The following is a 22,569-nucleotide window of genomic DNA, read 5'->3' as shown; positions in this document are numbered from 1 at the left end:
CATGGCAAAGCAGTTGACGGCAGTGTACAAGGCATGCATGTATAATGTGCAGTACACACAGAGCAGCGTATGGCGTACAGATCATGTACAGACAGACTATGGATTCAAACTAGGGGTGAAACAATTATACCGAATATTCGAATACTCGTTTGGATTTTTCGAATATAATCGTACTCGGAATAAATCAGAGTACTCGCTCATACATGGTACATACATTTACCACAGAAGTCTGCAGTTTCAGAGCAGCAGTCAGCGGGTATTGATGTGCCGACTGTGTGGTGAACATTTGTTCACGAGTAGAGAGAGCCCAAATGACCCACCAACCAATACACCCGAGAAAAGAACTTCCAATCGGTTCAATCAGGGTTGTATCGTGTGTTTTTGAGGCGGTTGGCGTGCGATTTTTAGGATATCAAGAATACTCGAATACTCGAATATTCGATCGGAGAAAATCAGAGTACTCGAACTCGGGATCTCAGTGCCAACTTTCACCCCTAATTCAAACATAACACTCCTCCTCCTTTAGATAAGAAACGCCGTGAGGAATAGAATGTTGTTCATACTAAAACAAAAAAGAACTACTGCGTTGCAACAGGGAACACAGTAAAGATAAAGCTCACAGAACAATTAACAAAACGGAATGAGCTGTGCTAGAATCATGACAGGACTGTTAGTGTCATCACAATTCTTCAATCAAGCGTTGACGGGGACGATGCTGTCTGGAGGATCGGCGCGGCGACTGTGCTGGCTTAGCCTCAGACGATGTGGATAGGGGTTGAGCTACTTCGATGTCTGCATCGGGCTCAAATGCTGGCTCGACAGCTGGTACAGCGGGAGCGTGTTCTGCTGGTGCACTGACTGGTGCAGGTACGGTAGAAGGCTGGCGGAACTCAACGGCCGGTTGCGGTTGCATTTCAATTTGTTCAGTCTCCTCTTCCCTCTCAGATTCTGCCATACGAAGGTGGTCAGAATGTACATGTCGCGTCTGTTCACCGGTACGAACGATGTACGATAGCGGACCAAGCCGCTCGGCGATAGTTCCGTGAATCCACTTTGGACCATTGCCATTACGAGTGTTGAGTACTGCTACAGCATCACCGGGAGTATAGTCTCTCTTCGTTGATGACGCTGTAGTCTGACGCTGACGCTGGGAACTACTGAAATTGGGCTTCAGCAGGGAGAACTTGACGTTTGGGGATTTCTTGAACACCAAGCTTGCAGGCGTGACTTGTGTGGTTGAATGTGGTGTGTTGCGGTACGCGAACACAAAACGGTGGAGCTGGGTGCCGGCTGACACGTTGTCCGGGCGAGTACGTAGCGCCTTCTTTAACTCTTGGACACAACGTTCTACTTGTCCATTGGACGCAGGATGGTATGGCGGCGTGCACTTATGGCTGATTCCGTTCTCCAAACAGAATTGGCGGAACAGGTGCGACGTGAACTGCGGACCATTGTCGCTGACCAGTGTCTTCGGGATGCCGTACGTAGATAAGAACGACAGTAGGCACTCCAGGGTCTGGTGGGTTGTCGTAGAAGACATCTTGTAGACGCTGAGCCATTTTGAATAGGCGTCTACAAGCAGAAAGTAGTGCTGGCCGTCGTGCTCGGCGAAGTCGACATGCACTCTTTCAAAGGGCTCGGAGGGATAGATCCAGGGATGCGGTGCTTCCTTGGGCGGAGCATTAGCGGTGTCTTGGCACTGACGGCATGACGTGGCTAGATGCTTGATGTCATCATCAATGCCTGGCCACCAGAAGAAACTGCGTGCGACGGACTTCATTCGCACAATGCCAAGGTGCACACTGTGCAGCTCCTGCAGCAGCGCGCGGCGAAGTTGCACAGGGATTACGGTACGATGGCCTCTCACCAAACAACCAGACTCAATCGTCAGCTCGTTGCGGCATCGGCGGTAGGCTTGAAGATCGTCGGGGGTGTCGGCGGGCCAACCGAACTGAAGGTACTGCATGATGCGCGAGATAATGGCATCGTCTTTGCTGGCTGCAGCAACATCAGCAGCAGAGACAGGTAGAGACTCACATGGATCACGGGCATGCTGGAGAACGGCGTTCACAACGGTTGCTTCTTGCTGCTCGGACAGCTTCAATGGCAGGCGGGATAAGCAGTCAGCGATGACGTTAGCGGTGCCACTGATATGCTCAATCTGGTACTCATACTCACTGAGAATTACTGCCCAACGCTGTAACCGGGAAACGGCTGTTGCTGGCATGTCGGAGTGCGGTCCAAAGATACGCAGCAGCGGCTTATGGTCAGTGCGGAGTACGAACGGACGACCATACAAATACATGTGAAGACGTTTCACTGCGAACACAATTGCTAGAGCTTCACGCTCGATCTGGCTGTAGTGCGATTCGGCAGAACTCAAAGCTCGGGACACGAAGCACACAGGACGTCGGCTGCCAGTATCATCTTCTTGCAGCAGACAGGCACCGAGGCCATACGGAGACGCGTCACACTCGACAATGACTTTGCGGTTGATGTCAAAGTGGGCAAGAATGGGTGCATCAGCCATCAGATTCTTGACCTTCTCGAATGACTCTTGACATTCAGACGACCAGTCCCAGGGTGCGTCTTTCACGAGAAGCTGTCGTAGCGGTTGCAGTACATCTGAGATAGATGGCACGAAACGGCTGTAGAACATCACTAGACCGATGAACGACTGCAGAGCTGTTTGGTCTTTCGGTGGTGGTGCGTCGACAATGGCAGCAACCTTGTCGCCATTGGTTTGAATGCCTTCGCCTGAGACAGTGAAACCGAGATAGCGGACCTGGTCAACGCTGAGCACACACTTCTCGAGACGTAGACGTACACCAAATTCGGCAAGTCGCTCCAGTACTTGACGTAGGCGTTCATCGTGCTCGGCTGGGGTTGCTCCGGTGATGAGGATGTCGTCATAGAAACAAACCACACCAGGGATGCCTTGCAGGATCTGATCCATGGTTTGTTGCCAGATTGCCGGGGCACTTGCAACACCAAACGGCAGACGGTTGAATGCATAGAGACCGCGATGCGTGGCAATGACGCAATACTTCTGGCTTGCTTCGGATAGCGGCAGCTGTGCGTATGCCTGGCTGAGATCAAGCGTGCTGAACATTGACCCACCGGCAAGACGTGACAACAGATCATTCGGATTAGGTATTGGATGCTGACGTGGATCGATGTGCCGGTTGATCGTGACCTTGAAGTCGGCACAAAGGCGGATGTCGCCGTTCTTTTTGCTGACTATCACTAGTGGCGAGGCCCACTCAGCTGACTTGACTGGACGTATGATACCTTCACCCTCCAGACGGTCGAGCTCACGCTCCACGGCAGGACGCAGAGCATACGGAACGGGACGAGCTGAACAACAGCGAGGGGTCGCTCCCTCCTTCAAGTGGATCTCAGCTTGGTGGTCCTTGACCGTACCGAGGCCAGTTCCAAATACCGCCGGAAACTCATTCTTGAAGTCAGCCTCTGTGCTCGACACTGAGTTGATGCGGAACAATGATGGCCAGTCGAGACGAAGACGGTGCAACCAGTTACGACCGAGTAGGGGATGGCTACCGCCCTTCACAACCACAATGGTGTCTGTGATGGATTGCTCACCGTACGCTACTTCAACAACCGTCTCTCCTACCACTGGTAGCGAACTGCCATCATAGGTGGTGAGTTGCAGCTGGGACGCCGCAAGCGGAACATCACTCCAGGACTGTTCCCACACGTGTTCAGGTACTAGAGTGACTTTCGCGCCTGTGTCCACTTCCATTCTCAGCGGCCGTTCGTTGACGAACACGGACACAAACAGCGAGTCTGACTCGTTCAGCGGAGACGTGACTTTCCCAATAGCGTAGGACTCATGCTGGACAGGCTTCTGCTGAGATGCTGGTGCGCTGTGTGCTGAAGGTGCACTAACGACTTGATGTGTACCACCTCCTCTTCCTCTCCTTCCAGTCTTGGACGACCTGGATGTCACTGGTTTCCGACACTTGCGCTTGTAGTGACCTTTCTTGTGGCAATTCAGACACTCCTTGCCACGTGCAGGGCAGTTAGCAGACTCCGCTGTGTGATCCGAAAGACCACAGTTGCTACACTCTGCTCCGGGTGGACCACTTGAATACGTTGGTGTCCTAGTGCCAGTAGTGGAGGATACCAGACGGACAGGAGCTGGAGCACTGCGCGATTGTGACATTCCTCGAGCGCTGAGTTCAGTTGCCTCGAACTGTCTGGACAACTCCAGAGCATCCTTGAGCTTGAGAGTGCCTTGTTTCTCCAGAAACTTTCGGCGTAGACGATCATCGATGCACTTCTCTACAAGCTGGTCACACACTTGCTCGTCCTGGTCAGCAAACGAACAGAGCTTTGCTTGTTGAACCAAACGGTTGCCAAACTGAGCTACTGTCTCTGTCTCCATTTGCGCCAATCGGCGGAAAGTATGTCGTTCGAACATTACATTCGGAGTGTACTGAAAGTACGAATCCAACATAGTGACTACTTTGTCGTAAGAATTCTGGACAGAACCATCCGTCGGAGCTGGAGGTTCCGGGAGCGTGTCAAACACGTCCTGTACAGCGGGACCAACAAGATGTAACAGCTTTGCTTTCGACCGTGTCGAATCGGTGATATCCTCTGCAGCAAGGTAGTATTGAAAACTGCGTTTCCACTTCGCCCAGCGAATGGATACATCTTGAGCAGGGCCAGTAGGATCGAACTGAGGTACTGGGCGTTCTGCCATTGCGGATTACAAAAAACTATCTTCGTCGCCAGTGTTATATTCGCCAGAATATGATCGACAGAGAACTACATGAGCAAGAGCACAATATATTACAACTATACTTCAGAACGACAAGCAAGGAACTATTCGAAATCAGGAAACGAATAACTGACATAGCTGACAGAGTAGACTACGCGCTCTACTTCAAACACTACGCATAACGTACACATGGCAAAGCAGTTGACGACAGTGTACAAGGCATGCATGTATAATTATAGCAATAAAAACTGCTTTATGGCAGTTTTCTAAAAAAAGTTATTGTGTTCTAGTCCATGGACCCCGTCTAAAAAGTAAGAAATTAACGAAATGTGATAGCTGAAAATTAAAATTTCACACAAAACCTCACAATAATCACAACACTTGAAATGCTGCTTTCAACACTAAACTTGTACTGCACCAACAATTGGCAACATGCATGCATAGGAAAGAGGATCACGAGGGGAAAAGGTCTTCTGCATGTAGCTTTTCATTCTGTGTGTGATTATTGTGAGGTTTTGTGTGAAATTTTAATTTTCAGCTATCACATTTCGTTAATTTCTTACTTTTTAGACGGGGTCCATGGACTAGAACACAATAACTTTTTTTAGAAAACTGCCATAAAGCAGTTTTTATTGCTATAATTTCTTTTGTTTTTTCTGTCACCAATCAATGGAATGCCCTATATCAATATGTAAATGATGGCCTTCACATCATATCAATACCGTATTATACGCATTGATGTGCAAGCCTTTTCTTGCAGAAAATGGGACTAGCATGTTCTTCTGCGGGGATACATGTGAGTAGTGGTGGACCGTGGTGATACTTTTTTTTTATACGGAGGTCATTCTGTGCATGTTGCTGTAGCAGAATTTCATGACTCTGTCATAAAATTGTCTTGCCTTTCAGATATTTCAGATTTCCCCACCCTCGATCAGATTTATTTGAGAAATGTAACCAGGTGCGTGTCGCAGATGTTTTTGTTGATTCTGTGTTTATAATGGTTTATAATCATGGGTTATCGTGATAAGGTCATCCTGCATCATATTGCACTGAAATCGTAACCCTGTTGATGTCGATACAACTTTTGGAAGTAGTTCAATGACTTCAAACTGTTAGTCCACGATTTTCTAAAACAACACAGCAAAGGAGGAACAATAAACATGTATTAAAATGTAAACAAATACATTGCTGAGTCCGACACCTCGTTCCAACAACTACACTGATCCTGAGGATAAAAGGGGCAAGGCTATGGGTGGAGGTACTGAGAGATAGACAAGGCGCTCCATAATAATAGAATCGTACACATTTTTTGGTGAGTATGAATGATATCCAGTCGAACCTCTTTAGGACGAACACCAAGGGACCGATGGTATTTATTCTGTTAGTTTGTCTTAACCTATTTTATAACCAGTGAATACAATTATTTCTCCAATAGACATTTATTATTATTATTATTTTATTTATTTTACAAGGGTGTTTCCCACAGACCTATGGTCTTCTTACGGGAGCCCCTAGAAAGGTTAAGCATGAACGAACAAATGGGCGATAATCTGTACAAGAGCGAACAGTGGAATACAAATAGATTTCTTCTACAGCGAAAGATTCTAAGCCACACCAACTCATTGACTCGTCTCGTATGAAACAAAATTAATGAGTCACTAGAGAAGTTCTGCAAAACGAAAATGCGTACAAACAGTCCTTCCAAGTCCTGAAGTGCGAAACTTCGCACGAACTTTCGCAACTTTGGACGCGATACTTGCAGGGAACGCGAAATGAACTGTCGTACACACTTTCGTGAGATCGGGTCATGGCGTACATGCACTTGGCCCACGCTAACTACGAAAGGTGCAGAACGCAAAGTTCGTGCAAAAATTCGTACACACTTTCGCAAGGACTGTCGCGAAACTTCGTTCGAATTTTCGTTTTGCAGAACCTCTCTACTGAACGTTTCTTTAGCAACATGACGGCAACTGAAACAGCAACAGAGAAAGTACGATACATGTAAAGCACATTCTTGCAGGTACTACAAACAGATTGCAGATCGTAATTCTTGCCTTGGCGGCACGAAACTTCATTTGGGGCAGTGCAATCTCGGCGGAACTCACAAATAATAAATCAAACAGCCCAGACTCGAGTAAACAAATCTAATCATACAAGTACGAGATCTTCACGAGACGAGACTGTACCCTTTGACTTGTTTCGTATGAAGCAAACAAGTTTACTGAACCTCTCCACAATGGAGATTTTCCCTGATATGCGAATTTATTTTGCAAACTCGGTCAATGGGTCCTTGAACTTTTCCCTCCAGATTGGGAACTGCCAACGATAGTATGCCACTGGCCAGTGCCTTACTTGTAACGTACCAATGTACAATGAATATGAGTATTTCGACAACACATCTAACATAAGCCTTACCGTCAAGAAGGTGAACTCGCGTTCTTCGCACACTGTAGACAAGGGCAAAGAGATAAAAATGGATCTAAATCCGAATAAAATCAGCACACGTTTCCGTAAATGAAAGGGTGAGCATAAGCAAATGAATCGAAGGAAACCGGTCAACTCAGAGATCACCTGTCATCGAGTATTCCGAGGCCCGAGGCCTCGGCAGCGGAAAAGCTAAATTTAGAAAAGAGATCCTGCCAGCTTTTCCATTATTTATTGCATTCCGCCCAAAATGAGCACACTTTTCGTAAATGAAAGAGTCAACACAAGCAAAAGAATCAAAGGGAACTGGTCAACTCACCTGTCATTGAGTAATAATATTCCGCGAAAGGAGGTCTCAGCATCGCCGAAACGAAATAAGCCAGGCCAGGAGACGAAATATCCGAAACAGCTCATACAAGAAGCAGTTCCAAAGGAGGAAGTTCCTCGCGCATGCACATCCGAACACGGACTGCACTGCAACACAATGTCTGCCGTGCACGTGCACAGCACGCGGCTACCAACCGTTGGTAGATCTATACCGAGCACCTTACGTAGAGACTTACGTAGCATAAGTGAAATACCGAGCACCTTACGTAGAAACTTACGTAGCATAGCGGTGTCGTTTTTCTTGCCATGTGAACACAATAATAGAAAAGCTGACAGGATCGCTTTTCTAAATGTGCAGTACACACAGAGCAGCGTATGGCGTACAGATCATGTACAGACAGACTATGGATTCAAACATAACAGGCACGTACACATGATACACGTACACACGGATCAATCAGACACACGGATCAATCAGACTCGCGGTCGTGCTAGGCGACTGCGGAGCAGCGGATACGAGAGAAGTCGGAAGAAAGAGTCCGACTGGACAGAAAAAGTGATACTCCAATGCTCCCTTGGACATAACTCTCTTTTTGTGTTGAATATTATTGTATTGAGTATGCACAGAGCACAGATGTTATTACTACAGGCGATACACCTTGCACTAATCTGGCATATTTTGCTACACAAAATCCATTCTTAGGGCCGATATATTCTACTATGCGATAATACTGCTTGTAAGAATAAATATACACATAAAATATGTGTTATGATTATGAAAAAATGAGTGTTCATTCTTGTAAGCAGTATATTCTTGAATACGACCACACTATAACCGATACGCACTCTACTCTCTACCTGTGTGATTTCTATCTTCACGTTGCTTCATTTTTTTTCTCTCATCCACGTTGTCCTTTCAATATCATGTATTCCTAATAGCTGCTTTCTCAAAGCTCTCGTATCTGATAATCTAATAATGATGGGTTTTTTAGTGCATACTTTGTGTTCATTTGCTTAGGCCAGGTTCAGATGGTCTCGTAGGTGTTTTTTATTTTTATTTTTTATTTTATTATTTTTATTAGACCCACGTAAACCCGTCATGTGTGAGCCATGAATAAGGGGAGTGGAGGGAGAGAGAGAGAGAGAGAGAGAGAGAGAGAGAGAGAGAGAGAGAGAGAGAGAGAGAGAGAGAGAGAGAGAGAGAGAGAGAGAGAGAGAGAGAGAGAGAGAGAGAGAGAGAGAGAGAGAGAGAGAGAGAGAGAGAGAGAGAGAGAGAGAGAGAGAGAGAGAGAGAGAGAGAGAGATTGGGGAGCAAGAGAGGAGGAGAGACCTAATTATAGTATAATTATATAGTGCGTAAGGGGTGCACATTCAGATCCAGAGAAACGGATAAGCAGGGCACAAGGCGTATGGCAATATGCAGCAGTGTGTAAGCAGATGTGCATACATATTACAGAGTGTCAGTGGCCCAGTGCCATTACTGAGCATGGAGGTGCCGGAAGACAGACACTTTGAAACTTTGCAGCCACACCACACCACACCACACTACGCCACGCCACGCCACACCACACCACACCACACCACACCACACACCACACACCACACCACACCACACACCACACACCACACCACACACCACACCACACACCACACACCACACACCACACACCACACACCACACACCACACACCACACCACACACCACACACCACACCACACACCACACCACACACCACACACCACACACCACACCACACACCACACACCACACACCACACCACACCACACGCCACACCACACCACACACCACACACCACACACCACACACCACACACCACACACCACACACCACACACCACACACCACACACCACACACCACACCACACCACACCACACCACACCACACCACACCACACCACACACCACACCACACCACACACCACACACCACACACCACACCACACACCACACCACACACCACACCACGCCACACCACACACGCCACACCACACACCACACACCACACTACACACCACACACCACACACCACACTACACCACACCACACCACACCACACCACACACCACACCACACCATACACCACGCCACACCACACCACACCACACACCACACACCACACACCACACTACACACCACACACCACACCACACCACGCCACACACCACACCACACCACACACCACACACCACACTACACCACACCACACCACACCACACACCACACCACACCACACCACACCACACCACACAATAGAGGTGCGAACTATGCCCCTGACACTCCCCGCCAAGCCAAGGCAGTTATGCTTTCGAAACCGTACAATATTGATCTTTACTTGCGCGATGATTGTTCTGAGGCTTCCTCTGATCCAACTGTGCCTTGCCAGTAGGCCAAGCTGCTGAGTGGAGCTGTCTGGTTTATTGCTTTGTGTCATCTGTCCGGTTCATTGATTTGTGTCATCTGTCCGGTTCATTGATTTGTGTCATCTGTGTTTCCTTATCTGTATTCATTTCTGCAAACTGTGCGAATGCAAAACTCTGTGTACTTACGTGTGCTGGCGGGTGTGTGTGTATGTGTGTGTGTGTGTATGTGTGTGTGTGTACATGTTTATGTGTGTTTGTGTGTATACATGTGTACGTGTATGTATATGTGTATGTGTACGTGTATGTATATGTATATGTATAATTTATTATGTGTATGTATATGTGTATGTATATGTGTATGTATATGTGTATGTATATGTGTATGATTATGTGTATGTATATGTGTATGTATATGTGTACGTGTATGTATATGTGTATGTGTGAATGTTACAGCAACACATGGGATACTGAACCTCCCTCTCCCTGACATGGAACAGCTAGACCGGTCGGTCTGGAAATCTGTGCAGACGTTCAAGTACTCCTTGACGAGGTGGAACGGCACGCATTTGGACAAGACAGGCCATGGTGGCCAGGGTTTGCGACACGATGACTTCCCAGTCCAGTTCACAAACACCCAATTTGGCTTTTATGTCGCAAGTGTAGAGGGCGTGTCATCGGAGAACGCCACAGTTATCCGTGCTACCTTTGGCCTGGACTTCAACTACACGGACGTTGAGATCCCTGCGATTCCTGGCACATGTGCCGACGATAGCCTTCCTGAGTGGTTGGTGATCGGAAATGACGCATCTACTGGCCAGTTCTCCTTGCCTAACCCCACCTGTACTGTGCCTGCAGGAACTAAGGATAGTAACACTAGCGTTGGCAATGGTTACAGTGGTGCAGGTAACACGCGTCCCTATGACAGCATTCGCATTAGATTTACCGACCCAGACACCAACAGGAGTGTGACAGTGGTCGTGCCGATCTCCAACCGCTCCGTTCCGATTCCAGCAGAGTTTGTGCCGGGACGGGTAAGCATAGACTTCCAGTACGTCAACTCCTCGTCCGCTGGCAACGTGACAAGCCCCTGGTCACCTCCCTATGTGATAACCACTACAAACTCAGTGACAGGTGAGTCTATTCATATCAAATTGATCACGTGAAGAGTAATCCTGTTTATGTGTTGTCTGCCTTGCATGTATCGTTGCAGTCGCACAGCACACATTGCCTGGAACAAATAGTATTGCTCTTGGCGAATTTGGGCTCATTGTATTTCTCTCATCAAGAGCTTTCCAATAAGCTCAAGACCTTCAAAATCTTTGAAGTAGAACCAAAGTTATGTTGGAAATTGAGTGCGCATTTTCGTCACTGCCACAAATTCCGAGGAAGCAAAAACTATGGACCCCAACGGGTTAAAGCATGTGTTGTCTGCCTTCTCCTGTATGATTGCAGTCACACCGCAGGCATCGCAGACATCGTCCGAAACAGTATCCAATATAATGTGTGTTGTCTGTCTTCTCCTGTGTCATTGCAGTCACACCGCATACATCACCTGCAACATCTAGAACTGCTGGTGGCGAGGAGGAGGGTAATCCTGCTTCTGCTACTGACAACAGCTCCTGGGTCGTGCTCACTAGCATTGGCGCCGTGGCGGTCCTGCTGCTGGCCGTGGCTGCCCTGGTCGTCAAGCAGCGCATGAATAAGAGGGCCGAAGAAAAACGTGCCATCAACCTTATGACGCGCAGAACTGGAAAGTAAGTGCCGTATCTCACTCTCTTTGGCTGTTTGTGATTGTGTGCGGCTTAGGGGGAACGCATTGGCGCTTGCTTCGTGTGTGGTGGGAGGGCGGGCTAGTGGGTGTGGGTGGTGGTTCTGTGCATGAGCACATGTGTGTGTGTGTGTGTGTATTTGTGTGTGTGTTTGTGTGTGTGTATGTGTGTGTATGTATGTATGTGTGTGTGTGTGTGTGTGTGTGTGTGTGTATTGTGTGTATTGTGTGTATTGTGTGTATTGTGTGTAAGTGTATGTGTATGTGTGTGTATATGTGTGTGTATGTGTGTGTATGTGTGTTTGTGTGTTTGTGTATGTCTGTGTCTATGTGTGTGTGTGTGTGTGTATGTGTGTGTGTGTGTGTGTGTGTGTGTGTGTGTGTGTGTGTGTGTGTGTGTGTGTGTGTGTGTGTGTGTGTGTGCGTGTGTGTATATGTGTATGTGTGTGTATTGTGTGTATCTGCATGCTAAAATTAGTGGTGGTCAATTCATCAGCCTTGCAAGCTGTTGAATGGTGTAATCCCAGCACAAGTTGCTATGTCTATCGCAATCATCGCTTCTGAGATGGGCAGGTCTGAGGTCTGAGGCACTCGAGTGCATGTGTGTGTGTGTGTGTGTGTGTGTGTGTGTGTGTGTGTGTGTGTGTGTGTGTGTGTGTGTGTGTAAGTACGGGGAAATTGTTCAGCGTAAGACACCCTGGATGTAATGTTCATTTCGATGCATTTTGTTTTAAAGCACGTCGTCGTCGTCGGCAACCACGTACATATTCTTCTAGTTCCTTGGTCCTGTTTCTTTTCTATAAGATTCTTCTTCTTCTTATCATTATTATACAATGAATTGTACAGAGCACGCCTAGGCCGCTGTCTACCTGTGTGTAATTGGTTGATCTGATGTTTTGTCTGCTCTTTGCCTGTACACTCACTCTTCACAGCGACAAGACGGATTGGGAGAATGAGTACTTTGATGACGGCATGCGACACGAAATGAACGACCTGTTTGGCAGCCCCGACCCCAACTCAATGGCAGACACTGACCTGGACGCTACTGATGAGTGTAGAACTGCAATCGATGACGGAGAGAGCTCGTCAGTGAGCAGTCAGTCTCCTGAAAACCGTACCGGTCACAAATTGGCAAGATACGCAGCCAACTGGGACGAGAACGCCAGTCCTCGCCTCACTCAGCGGACTCCAAGCTGCTCATCCGAGTTGGATCTGGGCGATGTGGAGGCCGACCCAACTGCTGATGCACGCGATGGAAATGGACTGGCCTCCAGGCCCACCGGCGCCAGCAGCCAAGGAAACAAGAGTAAGCCTCGCAAGAAGGACCAGAATACACTGCGCAAGGCAGCTGCCTTCCTTAACATGATGCGATCCGGCAGCAACAACAACACAAGCACCACTGAGGATGCCGTTGATGATGACCGAGATGTAGCTACTGCCCTGGGCAATGAGGGGGAGGGGCGGTTTAGTCTGGGCATGGATGGAATGCGTTCGGACACACTCTCTACTATGGAGGAATATGACCCGGTAACAGGTTTTGAAGCGGAAGAGTACTCGGACTATGGCGATGTCCTTGATATGCTCCACGGTGCCGACCCCAGAGAGTCCAGCACGGACATTGCGGACTACGATCTCTTCCAGCGTCCACACACTGGTGGCTCCATGAGTCCTCAGCCATCTCTCACTGACAGCAACACATACAGCACGGCGTTTGGTTGTGATCGTCTCGACGCACTCTACGATGAACTGTCACAAACCTGGCTCTGCCAGGACTGCTTTGCCGATCCGGACACGCGGAAGGAGATCAATGAGGGTGCCTATGCCTGTGTGCACAAGAAGCGTATTCCCAACCCACACTACACCAATGCGGGAGACGATCGTGGACTAGACGCCGACTCCGTGCCTGCATTCGGCAGTGACGGCGAAGAGTATGTGTACACGAGCGTGAAGAACAACTATTTAGACTTCCAGGCGCCAAAGTCCTCACAAGGCCCGGATTGGCCGTCCAATCCAAGGAACCAGTGTCGCTCCAACCCGTCTGCTCACAGCCGCCTCGCCTTGTTACCAGGCGCTCGCCAGCCACCTCCTGGTACCCAGGTAGAGGATTTCATGAGCCATGGTGCAGACTTTGTCGGCATGAGCGACAACGAGAAACCCTACAGTGACCCGTACGATCATACAGTGTCTGCATCCGATCCAGACTCTCCCTACTCGAATGCCAACCCACTAGCCAGTAGACTACGTAAAAAGCGTAACCAAGATCTACCAGGTGACAGTACTCTTATCCAGTCTCCTGACGAGTACGTTCAGTTTGCTCCAGGGCCAAACGGTGCTCTGCAACCCGTCATGCCCTCCACCGCCACCGCCGCCGCAGCAGCAGCAACAGCAGCAACAGCTGAGCAGCAACAGCAGAACACTGGGGCACGGAATCCGAAAAGATCCGTATTGCCAGGACGACCGCTGTCCGCCCTGGAGAACGATGCCAACTCTGCTCCCGCCACGCATGGAATGAGCTCCACTGATTCGAATCGCTATGTGCACATACGCACGCCCACTCACTCGATCACTGCCGCTGCTGCTTCTTCCACTGCTCAAACAGGCACTGACGGGCAGCACGACAAACAAAGCAGGACAAGCGATGGCAACACCAGCTCGAGCGTACAACCTAGCTCAATCCTGGAAGCACCACTGATCTGGGGAATGGATCCCAAGCCAACAGCAGTAGCTAACAATACCGATGCCAACACCAACAACAACAGCAGCAGCAACAACAACAGAAACAGCAACATGCCAACAAAGCAGACCACTACTGGCAATGAGGATAAAAACAATACCAGCAACGAGCCACTCGTGTGGAATCCTCCCACTTCAAAGCCTACTGATCTGGATGCTGACAACACGGCAGTCGATCAACAACAGCCGCAGCGGCAAAGCTTTGACAGAACTCAAGCGGCACATTACCAGAACGATCGGCAAAATAATGGCCGTCCCAGCGTTACTTACGAAGAGGCTGGCCTCTGGCACGAGCTAGGAGAAAACGGTCACATCACCAGGGACGATGGAGGTCTACCAGAGGCAAACGGCGAGACACTCCAGGTACTTGATGAAGTCCTGGCTGACCTGACGGAGGAACGTTGGCAAGGAGGGTCCGCAGCTGGTAAAGATATCTCGCGAGATTCCAAGTCAAAGCGTTTAATCCTTGGCAAGCGAAAAGGTAAGGGCCCCAAGCAGCCCGCACAGAAGGACCTTCGTGAATGGCAAGCTGACTATGACGAGGGAGGTGATGACTACATTCTGTTCCCAAACACGGACGCACCTACGGTGGAGGACCGGTCCAAGCTCCAGCAGTTCAAGCGTGTGATCTCTTCGCGCAAGAACGGAGGCGGGGGTGGCAGTCATAAGGTGGCGCCAGTCTCACACAGTGCCATGGCGGGTAGTGACAGTGACAGTAGCGAGTACAATGCCATGGGTCCCGACGGTGGCCTAGGCCGGTCCGACCACGCTATGTTTACGTTCAATGACACCGTTAATGACGTTGACCTGCATGGCAACATGGCGGAGGAGGCAGACGCTGGAAGCCACTTCACCAACAAGAGAATCGCTCATCTGAGGAAGTCGGAGCGTAAGCAGGTGCGACGAGTAAAGTCATTCAATGACATATCTAGCAAGCCCAGCATTGCTACGGCTGCTTCAGTAGACAGCATTGTTGACGACATTCTGGTAGAGCGGTACGATGTATTCAGTGAGGATCGTCTCCGCCAGCCGGGATCCAATGCTGATAATGAGAACAAAGAGGAGGGTGATTATGAGATGTTCCCGGCCGATATGTTGAAACGCTTCATGCCCAATGCGCAGAAGGCTGAGATTCGCAAATCGGAGTCAGCCGCCGATGTCTTCGGCCGTGGACTACTGGGGAGGCGTGCCAGCAGCGAAGACAACGGCTTTGAGTATGGTATGCCAAATAATGGCGTACCGTCCTTCGTTCCAGCCAGCAGTGGTGACGCGGCCGACGCGTACGATGACACTCTAACCTTCCCAATTGCTGCTGGTGCCTCTCTTCCTGGGAATGCACGGTTGGCGGGATACGAGAGTGCTGCGAATATCGCCGCTCCTTCCGCGGAGAAGAAGGCCAGGAGTGATCGCTTCTGGACTGCGGGCTACGACGACGTGGTTGCAGCCCAGCCCAAGGACAAGACGGGCAAGAAAGGACAGAAGGAGCAACGTGAGTCTATCGACATGATGGACGAAGACTTGGAGGATGATGACGACCTGCATTGTATTATTCCCACGGCAGCCGCAAGATCCGTCTTCATCAGCGCCGCGCAGAAGACGGAGCCGGGAATAACGGCGGCTGAAGCCATCGAGCGCGAAGACCCGTACGCCCTGACCACGAACCTTGAGAAGACTGAGAACACGTCACTGATCAAGCAGGCCGAGCATCGCATTGTCAGCAAGATGAGTCTGCGTAAGAAGAAGGGCAAGAAGGCGGATGTGTAAGCACTGTGCCACAGAACACTGACACCCGGACACTGGTCAGAGTGTGCGGTGGCAGGAGTATCAGAATCATGCCAGCCACTGCCCTCAGACCAATCCGTGCAGTACAGATAAATATAGGATAGCGCTGGAAGCAGGAATTGATGCTTACCATAATGCCAGCACTGTGACCTTTTAATTAAATTAATTCAACACCCGCCTATTATGCGGCGCAGGCTCGTCTGTTTGCCAGCCAAGGCCAGAGATTGGGAAGACACCAGAGCAGCTGCTTTCCACGCTGCTTGCCATGAGTATAATGTAATTTGTTTAATTTAAAATGCGCTGCCTTCGCCTGCCATCCACTAGTCACAAGTAAAGGGCTTCACTGCGTCTTTATAATACCGCTCATGCTGTAACCATAATTAGACTATAGTGCGGAATAGTCAATTTCTCACCACGTCTGGAAATAAATTTTAAAAGAAAGTTTTATATTATCATTTCCATGGAAATTGCTCTGTTGCTCCCACACGTATTGTAGCATAATTATCAAAAACCAGTGGAATCGTGAGTGGTTCGGATGATCTCCTCTCTTTCTCACTCCTGTGCGCGGCCCTTGGAAGGTCAGGGTCATCAACATTCTGGTTTACAGTGCTATTGTCTGATGCCACCATTCTTGTCCATTACCTGTTTGAGCCGGTCAGCATGAGGCTATGCAGACTTCTCTATTCTCAGTAGACACCTCTTTTCTGGTTGATTGTTGTGTTTTGCATTTCTGGGTCTGCTGCTGCTGCTGCTACCACTCTACACATGTACTCTTGGTTGTACTAACTAATATTTGTTATATACTACAGTGCATTTCAAAACTATAGACGCGTAGGGTTTTTGAAATATTTCAAATTTGGTTGGAACTTTTTGAGAATAGTTTTCGGAATATTGCTCAGGATCGCTCCACAATTACTCTCATATAGTTTCTAAAGGATTGGATAACAGACGCCCAATTTGGAAAAATTTATGCACAAAGTGATCACAGATTTTATGTGGTATAGATGCTGGCATAACGGTTTTTGCCTAGGTAGACCCAGGTGCTCGAAGTCCGTACACTTTTACAGTGTGTGTTTGCCGAGCTGAAACTCACACTAGCAATGATCACTTGCCAGAATCCTGCTCATGGATGGAAGGTATCTTGTCCAAGTTTGTTCTGAGGCCAGGCTCGATTGAACCAGGCCATCTTTCGATCCGATCTGTTTCTCTGGAGTTCGCTGATTTTTCATATCAAATTTTGGTGTCGCAGAGGGTACTCTAAGTCCGTACTGATCAGAGGTGACTCGAAATACACACATATTTCTGCTAATTGCTAACTTGCAATCCCTCGATTACGACGAAAGCACCGAAGGGATATGTTTGGCATGTGCCTCCACCAGTATTTCTTGCAAAAGCGTAGTTTGTTGCCGAAATGCAAGCTGTTTTAGCCTATGATCGTTTGGTCGGATCCAGATCCAGATCCAAATCTCAGATCCGTCGGATCCTTCAGAATCAACCGAACACTTTTTTGCGGACCTTGGCTGTTGCCATGTTGACGAAGTAAAAAATGGCGCTGACAGGTCACCCAAAAAAGGCACAAGTCGTACTGATCGCCCGCGTCGTACGAAAAGTCAACAAAAGTCCACTAGACGTACGACAATGAGTATAAAAATGATTTTTACCCACCATATACGCACAAAGGTCACATTTGGATCCGATGGATCCAGTCAACCCTGCTCCTGGGGCAGGGTTGCTCGGATCCAAATCCGAAGGATCTGGATCCGGATTCGACCAATTTTTATTTTTTATTTTTTTAGACTCTACTACCAGCACAAGGCAGCAGTCGTACCACTCACTGCACTGCACTGCAGTTTTTTGAGGAAAATGTTATCAACTCCAAAGCACGAAAAAGGCCAAAAACTAAACCAAGAACATTATGCAATAACATGTTATTTATAAAGACAGGACAAGTGAATAATTAGTCAGTCCATTGTTCATGATGATCTCCGACGGTTACGTCGATCGACCAATCGATCATTGCAGATCCAGGATTGGTGGTTCTCTGTAAATTCTTCTCCTCTGGCCATTGTCAGCTCTAAGCTGGCTCTTGATGATTGAGTGAAGGTCCGTTTGACGCTGTGTCCGTTCGAAATCGGTCTTGGCAAAGTTGATTTTTGCATGAAATGTAACCCAATTTGATTTCGTATGGACACTCGAAAACCCACTCGCGTGGTATGGGACTTCTGCTTATCGTAGATCCCTAAAATTGGTACCGTGCGGCGAGGAGAACATACCACACTGTCCCCTCCATAAAATATTTGAGTCGAATACAGCCAAACAGAACATGAAATTATGGGCGTACGAACTTAGGATACCATGTACGGACTTCGAGCACCTGGGTCTACGCGTCTATATGTTGTGCGCCATTCTGTCGATCTGGAAAATCGATCGATTTTCTTGCGCGATCTGTCGATCGACAGATCGCGCACGGATCGATCTGTTGTGCGCCATCTGTGGATCTGCCACATCGATCGATTTTGCTGCGCGATCTGTCGATCGACAGATCGCGCAACGATCGATCGATCGCGCAAAATCGATCGATCCCGCAACAAAAAAAAGAAACCAAATCGATCGATTGTGAGCTGGGCGCGGAGTAGGTATTTTACTACTCCCTTGTGAACGGCATCATCGTAATCAGTACTCGCACTGGTACGAGTACTTGGCGACTGGCCGCACACCACTCAGTAAACAGTAGATGACGATTCTTTGAAGAAGTAATGGTTGACGTTGTCGAACATTCAGACCCACTGGAGGCGTTCCACAGCCTGGAGCCCGCTGATAAGGATTTTGATGTGACTTGAGTAAGTACTAAAGTGATGTCAACACTAGTTCTACGTACTCTCAGTCTCTCTCTCTCTTTTTTCGGCGTCAGACATTGAGTGGGAGATAGATGACTGGATTTCGTTTGTAAAATAATGAGTAATTTCTGCAATTTGTGATCGAATCAGCATGCTGTCAGCTGTACCAGTCCACATCCCATCGTAATCAGCGACCAGGCCAAGCGTGATATTTGCCTTGGTATTTCACTATGTGTGGTGAGAAGACGTCCATTCACGTCTGAGAAATTCATTTGCAAATGGGAAATCAACAGGCCTGTATTAGTATGGGCAGAATTCATCACCCGGGCCGCTATTGAAGCTTTGCACAGTTGTCAATGTCCAACGGCCTATTTATACGAAGACCTGTGGTGGCTACGTGATTCTTTTAAACCTGTGATCATGTTTTCCAAGATCATTTCAGTAGCAGACATATGAAACGCTACGCCGGGCCTGAGCCCGAGGCAATGTACGGACGTGGCCGTGCTGCACTGAACCGCGTGGCATCATCGTCACGTATGATGGAGTCAACATGACTGCGCCCTGCATATGCATCATACATCTGATAGTACGTTTATTGCCCTATCCTTGGAGAGTGGGCCACCAGGGAAGGCTGGGTTTCCGACTTGGCTTCACCTATAATGCTCATGATTGAACACGCTCTTGGAGAATAAATGTAGAATCCGGCTGAACATTGAAACCAGATAGCATCGCGTTTCTGCGCTGCACCTCACAACACCATTGACATACAACCAGGAAGAGCTGGGAACTTGAGGGAAGTGACGGAAAAGTCAAAGAGGAAGTGAAGAAGATTGAAGAAGAGGATCAGTAATCATCAAGGAGGCCAAAAAGAGGTCACCTACGAGCCAAATGGCTCTTGATGTGATGATGTGCAGGCAGGTATGCTGGAATTGGATAGACTTTTTTGGTCAATTTTTGGCCTATCCCACATCTTTCTACCGCAGCTCTGGCAGATTGATTGGTACTATACCCCTGAATTTATACATTTCTGAGCTCTGTGACACGTTACCTAGCTCGTGAATGTCGTCTTTCAGCCATTCATCATTGCTTATTTTGACATTTGATGAGGAGCCGATCATGACTATTTTTGAGGATGTGCATGTCAGAACGCTTTGTTGTGACATGCTCATCTAAAGGATTTTGCAACTGTTTCTATTGAAATCCTATAATAGTAGTACGAAATAATTAGGGCTCAAACGGTCACGGTTTTACCCCGAGTGGTTAACTGCTAAGCTAACGGTCGGTTTAACGGTTATAACCTATAAGCCATGGCAATCCTGCGGACTCTTTTTTAACCGTTTATTTGACTATACTCATTCAAAAAATGTACCCTATTCAGTACAACGCACACATGTACATTCTCTTGCATGCTCATTCATACATACTCTCACACGAAGAGACCAGATATGACCGAGTTGACAGCCCAGAAATTGCGTACGCGTGCGACAGGCTGCGAAAGTGCATACTTTGCAACGACCTGATACATGAAAAATTGACTGAAAAGTTACTGCGTAACCGTTATCTTTATCGGTTAACCGTTAATTCTTCGTAACCGGTCTGCAACCAGTTAATCGGACTAACCGTTTGAGCCCTAGAAATAATGGTCGGTTTAACGGTTATAACCTATAAGTCATGGCAATCCTGCGGACTCTTTTTTAACCGTTTATTTGACTATACTCATTCAAAAAATGTACCCTATTCAGTACAACGCACACATGTACATTCTCTTGCATGCTCATTCATACATACTCTCACACGAAGAGACCAGATATGACCGAGTTGACAGCCCAGAAATTGCGTACGCGTGCGACAGGCTGCGAAAGTGCATACTTTGCAACGACCTGATACATGAAAAATTGACTGAAAAGTTACTGCGTAACCGTTATCTTTATCGGTTAACCGTTAATTCTTCGTAACCGGTCTGCAACCAGTTAATCGGACTAACCGTTTGAGCCCTAGAAATAATGGTTGCGACTTTGGCGATAATTATTACGAAAGGGTTTGCTCCCCACACTGGAGCTCGCGCTATTCCGTCGACTTGACAAAAATACCCGAGCCCGCTACCCGACCAAACCCCTACCCGTTGCAGCCCTGATTTTTTTCGTCGGACTGGCCCCTTTCCATTCCCTCAACAAACAAAGGAATTATATAATGAACACTGGATCACTTATTATTCTGCTCGGTGCATGGACCAGTACAGGAACCGACACTCAATATAGTCAACTTCGCTTATAACGACACTCGGCAGGACATCAAAAAGGTGTCCTTATTCGTGAAGTGTCGTTATACCCGAAGTCTCATTATATGTATTACACTGGGATGGGACTTTGCTCTGGGCATGGAAATTCTGTCGTTATTCGCGAATTGTCGTTATATCCGCAGTCGTTATTAGCGAAGGTGACTGTACTTACTGTTATGTTGATGGATGGATGTGGTTTATAGGATCGCTCTTCCGAACGAGAACACTGTTTCTGGTTCATTGAAGTAGGGATACTGTGCATGTATTATAATGTGCATGCTTAGCTACAAGATGAAATGGATCCAGCCATTGAGTAAGAGAAGAGTTTCAATATTTTAATTCTATTAAAGTATACACCCGGTTCCAAAATAACGCACGTGCCCTTGCATACGCCCAGGAAATCGAGCCTGCTATTATATACACCCGGGACCTATACACGGGCTTTTACGGTAACGTTATAATTATCTCAATGTTCCGGGTACGGCTATTTACCATGATGTGGGTATAATACTGGACATACATGTAGTCTGTTTTCTATTTTGCTGCTCCTTGTTCTTTGGTGCGATTGGTGGCTCGGAACAGGCAGACATTATTTACCGATCTAATCGCACAGGTCACATTGTAGAGTGCAGACCACCTAGTGCTTTGAAGATTCACTGCGATACTCCCATAATGTTATAATACATGTATGAAAATCAGCATCATTTTCTGTATGTTAAATGCCACAAATTGTTAGGCTTCACCGTAATATCAAGAGTACATAACCCCTCTTGGTAATATCCATGTTCAGTGTTCCGTTCACATCAGTTCATGCTGATCACCCGAAAGTGTCGTCTAAACAGGATATAGGGGTGTGCGGATAATGCTCGAAAAGGTGGGAGATTCTGCTCGAAAAGCTGTGAAATTGGCAGAACCATACAAACCTTATGGCGGGCAATTCCTCGAATTCTGCTCCATTTCTTTATCCACATACCAAACATGCATGAAACTTACCAGAAAAAGTACTGAATTCTGCCAATTTTTCTGCCCGCATATGCCTAACAGGATATGTCCGCGCCGCGGGGATTGTTTTTCAAATAATCTCCTCAATGTCATGTACATAATTGTCGCCGGTCGCAGCGGCTTCACAAAACGTAGACTTTCCCAGCCCCCCCCCCCCCCAAGTACACACAAAATACAATTGAAGCATATGCAATGAAACGTATGCATTGGGAAATTGGATTGCAGTAAAACCCGTGTTTGCCGGACCCTGTACCAAGCGGAATCCTGTATTTACCGGACAAAATTTCAT

The 22,569-nt window shown here is 47.8% G+C and overlaps 1 protein-coding gene across 1 annotated transcript in view; it reads left to right on the top strand.

Annotated features, from left to right (window-relative positions):
* LOC135826816 (uncharacterized) overlaps positions 1-17,123 on the top strand; it is a 45,226-nt gene extending 28,103 nt beyond the window's left edge. The window contains exons 12-14 of the mRNA XM_065339419.1: positions 10,334-11,011; positions 11,415-11,634; positions 12,581-17,123. Of these exons, the coding sequence (XP_065195491.1) occupies positions 10,334-11,011; positions 11,415-11,634; positions 12,581-16,145 (4,463 nt within the window). The 3' untranslated portion in view covers positions 16,146-17,123. The remainder of the gene's footprint in view (positions 1-10,333; positions 11,012-11,414; positions 11,635-12,580) is intronic.
* The last annotated feature ends 5,446 nt before the right edge of the window (positions 17,124-22,569 follow it).

This window comes from Sycon ciliatum, chromosome 10 (genome assembly GCF_964019385.1).
Source record: "Sycon ciliatum chromosome 10, ocSycCili1.1, whole genome shotgun sequence".
Classification (NCBI taxonomy): domain Eukaryota; kingdom Metazoa; phylum Porifera; class Calcarea; order Leucosolenida; family Sycettidae; genus Sycon; species Sycon ciliatum.
This window is presented reverse-complemented; position numbering and strand designations above follow the sequence as displayed.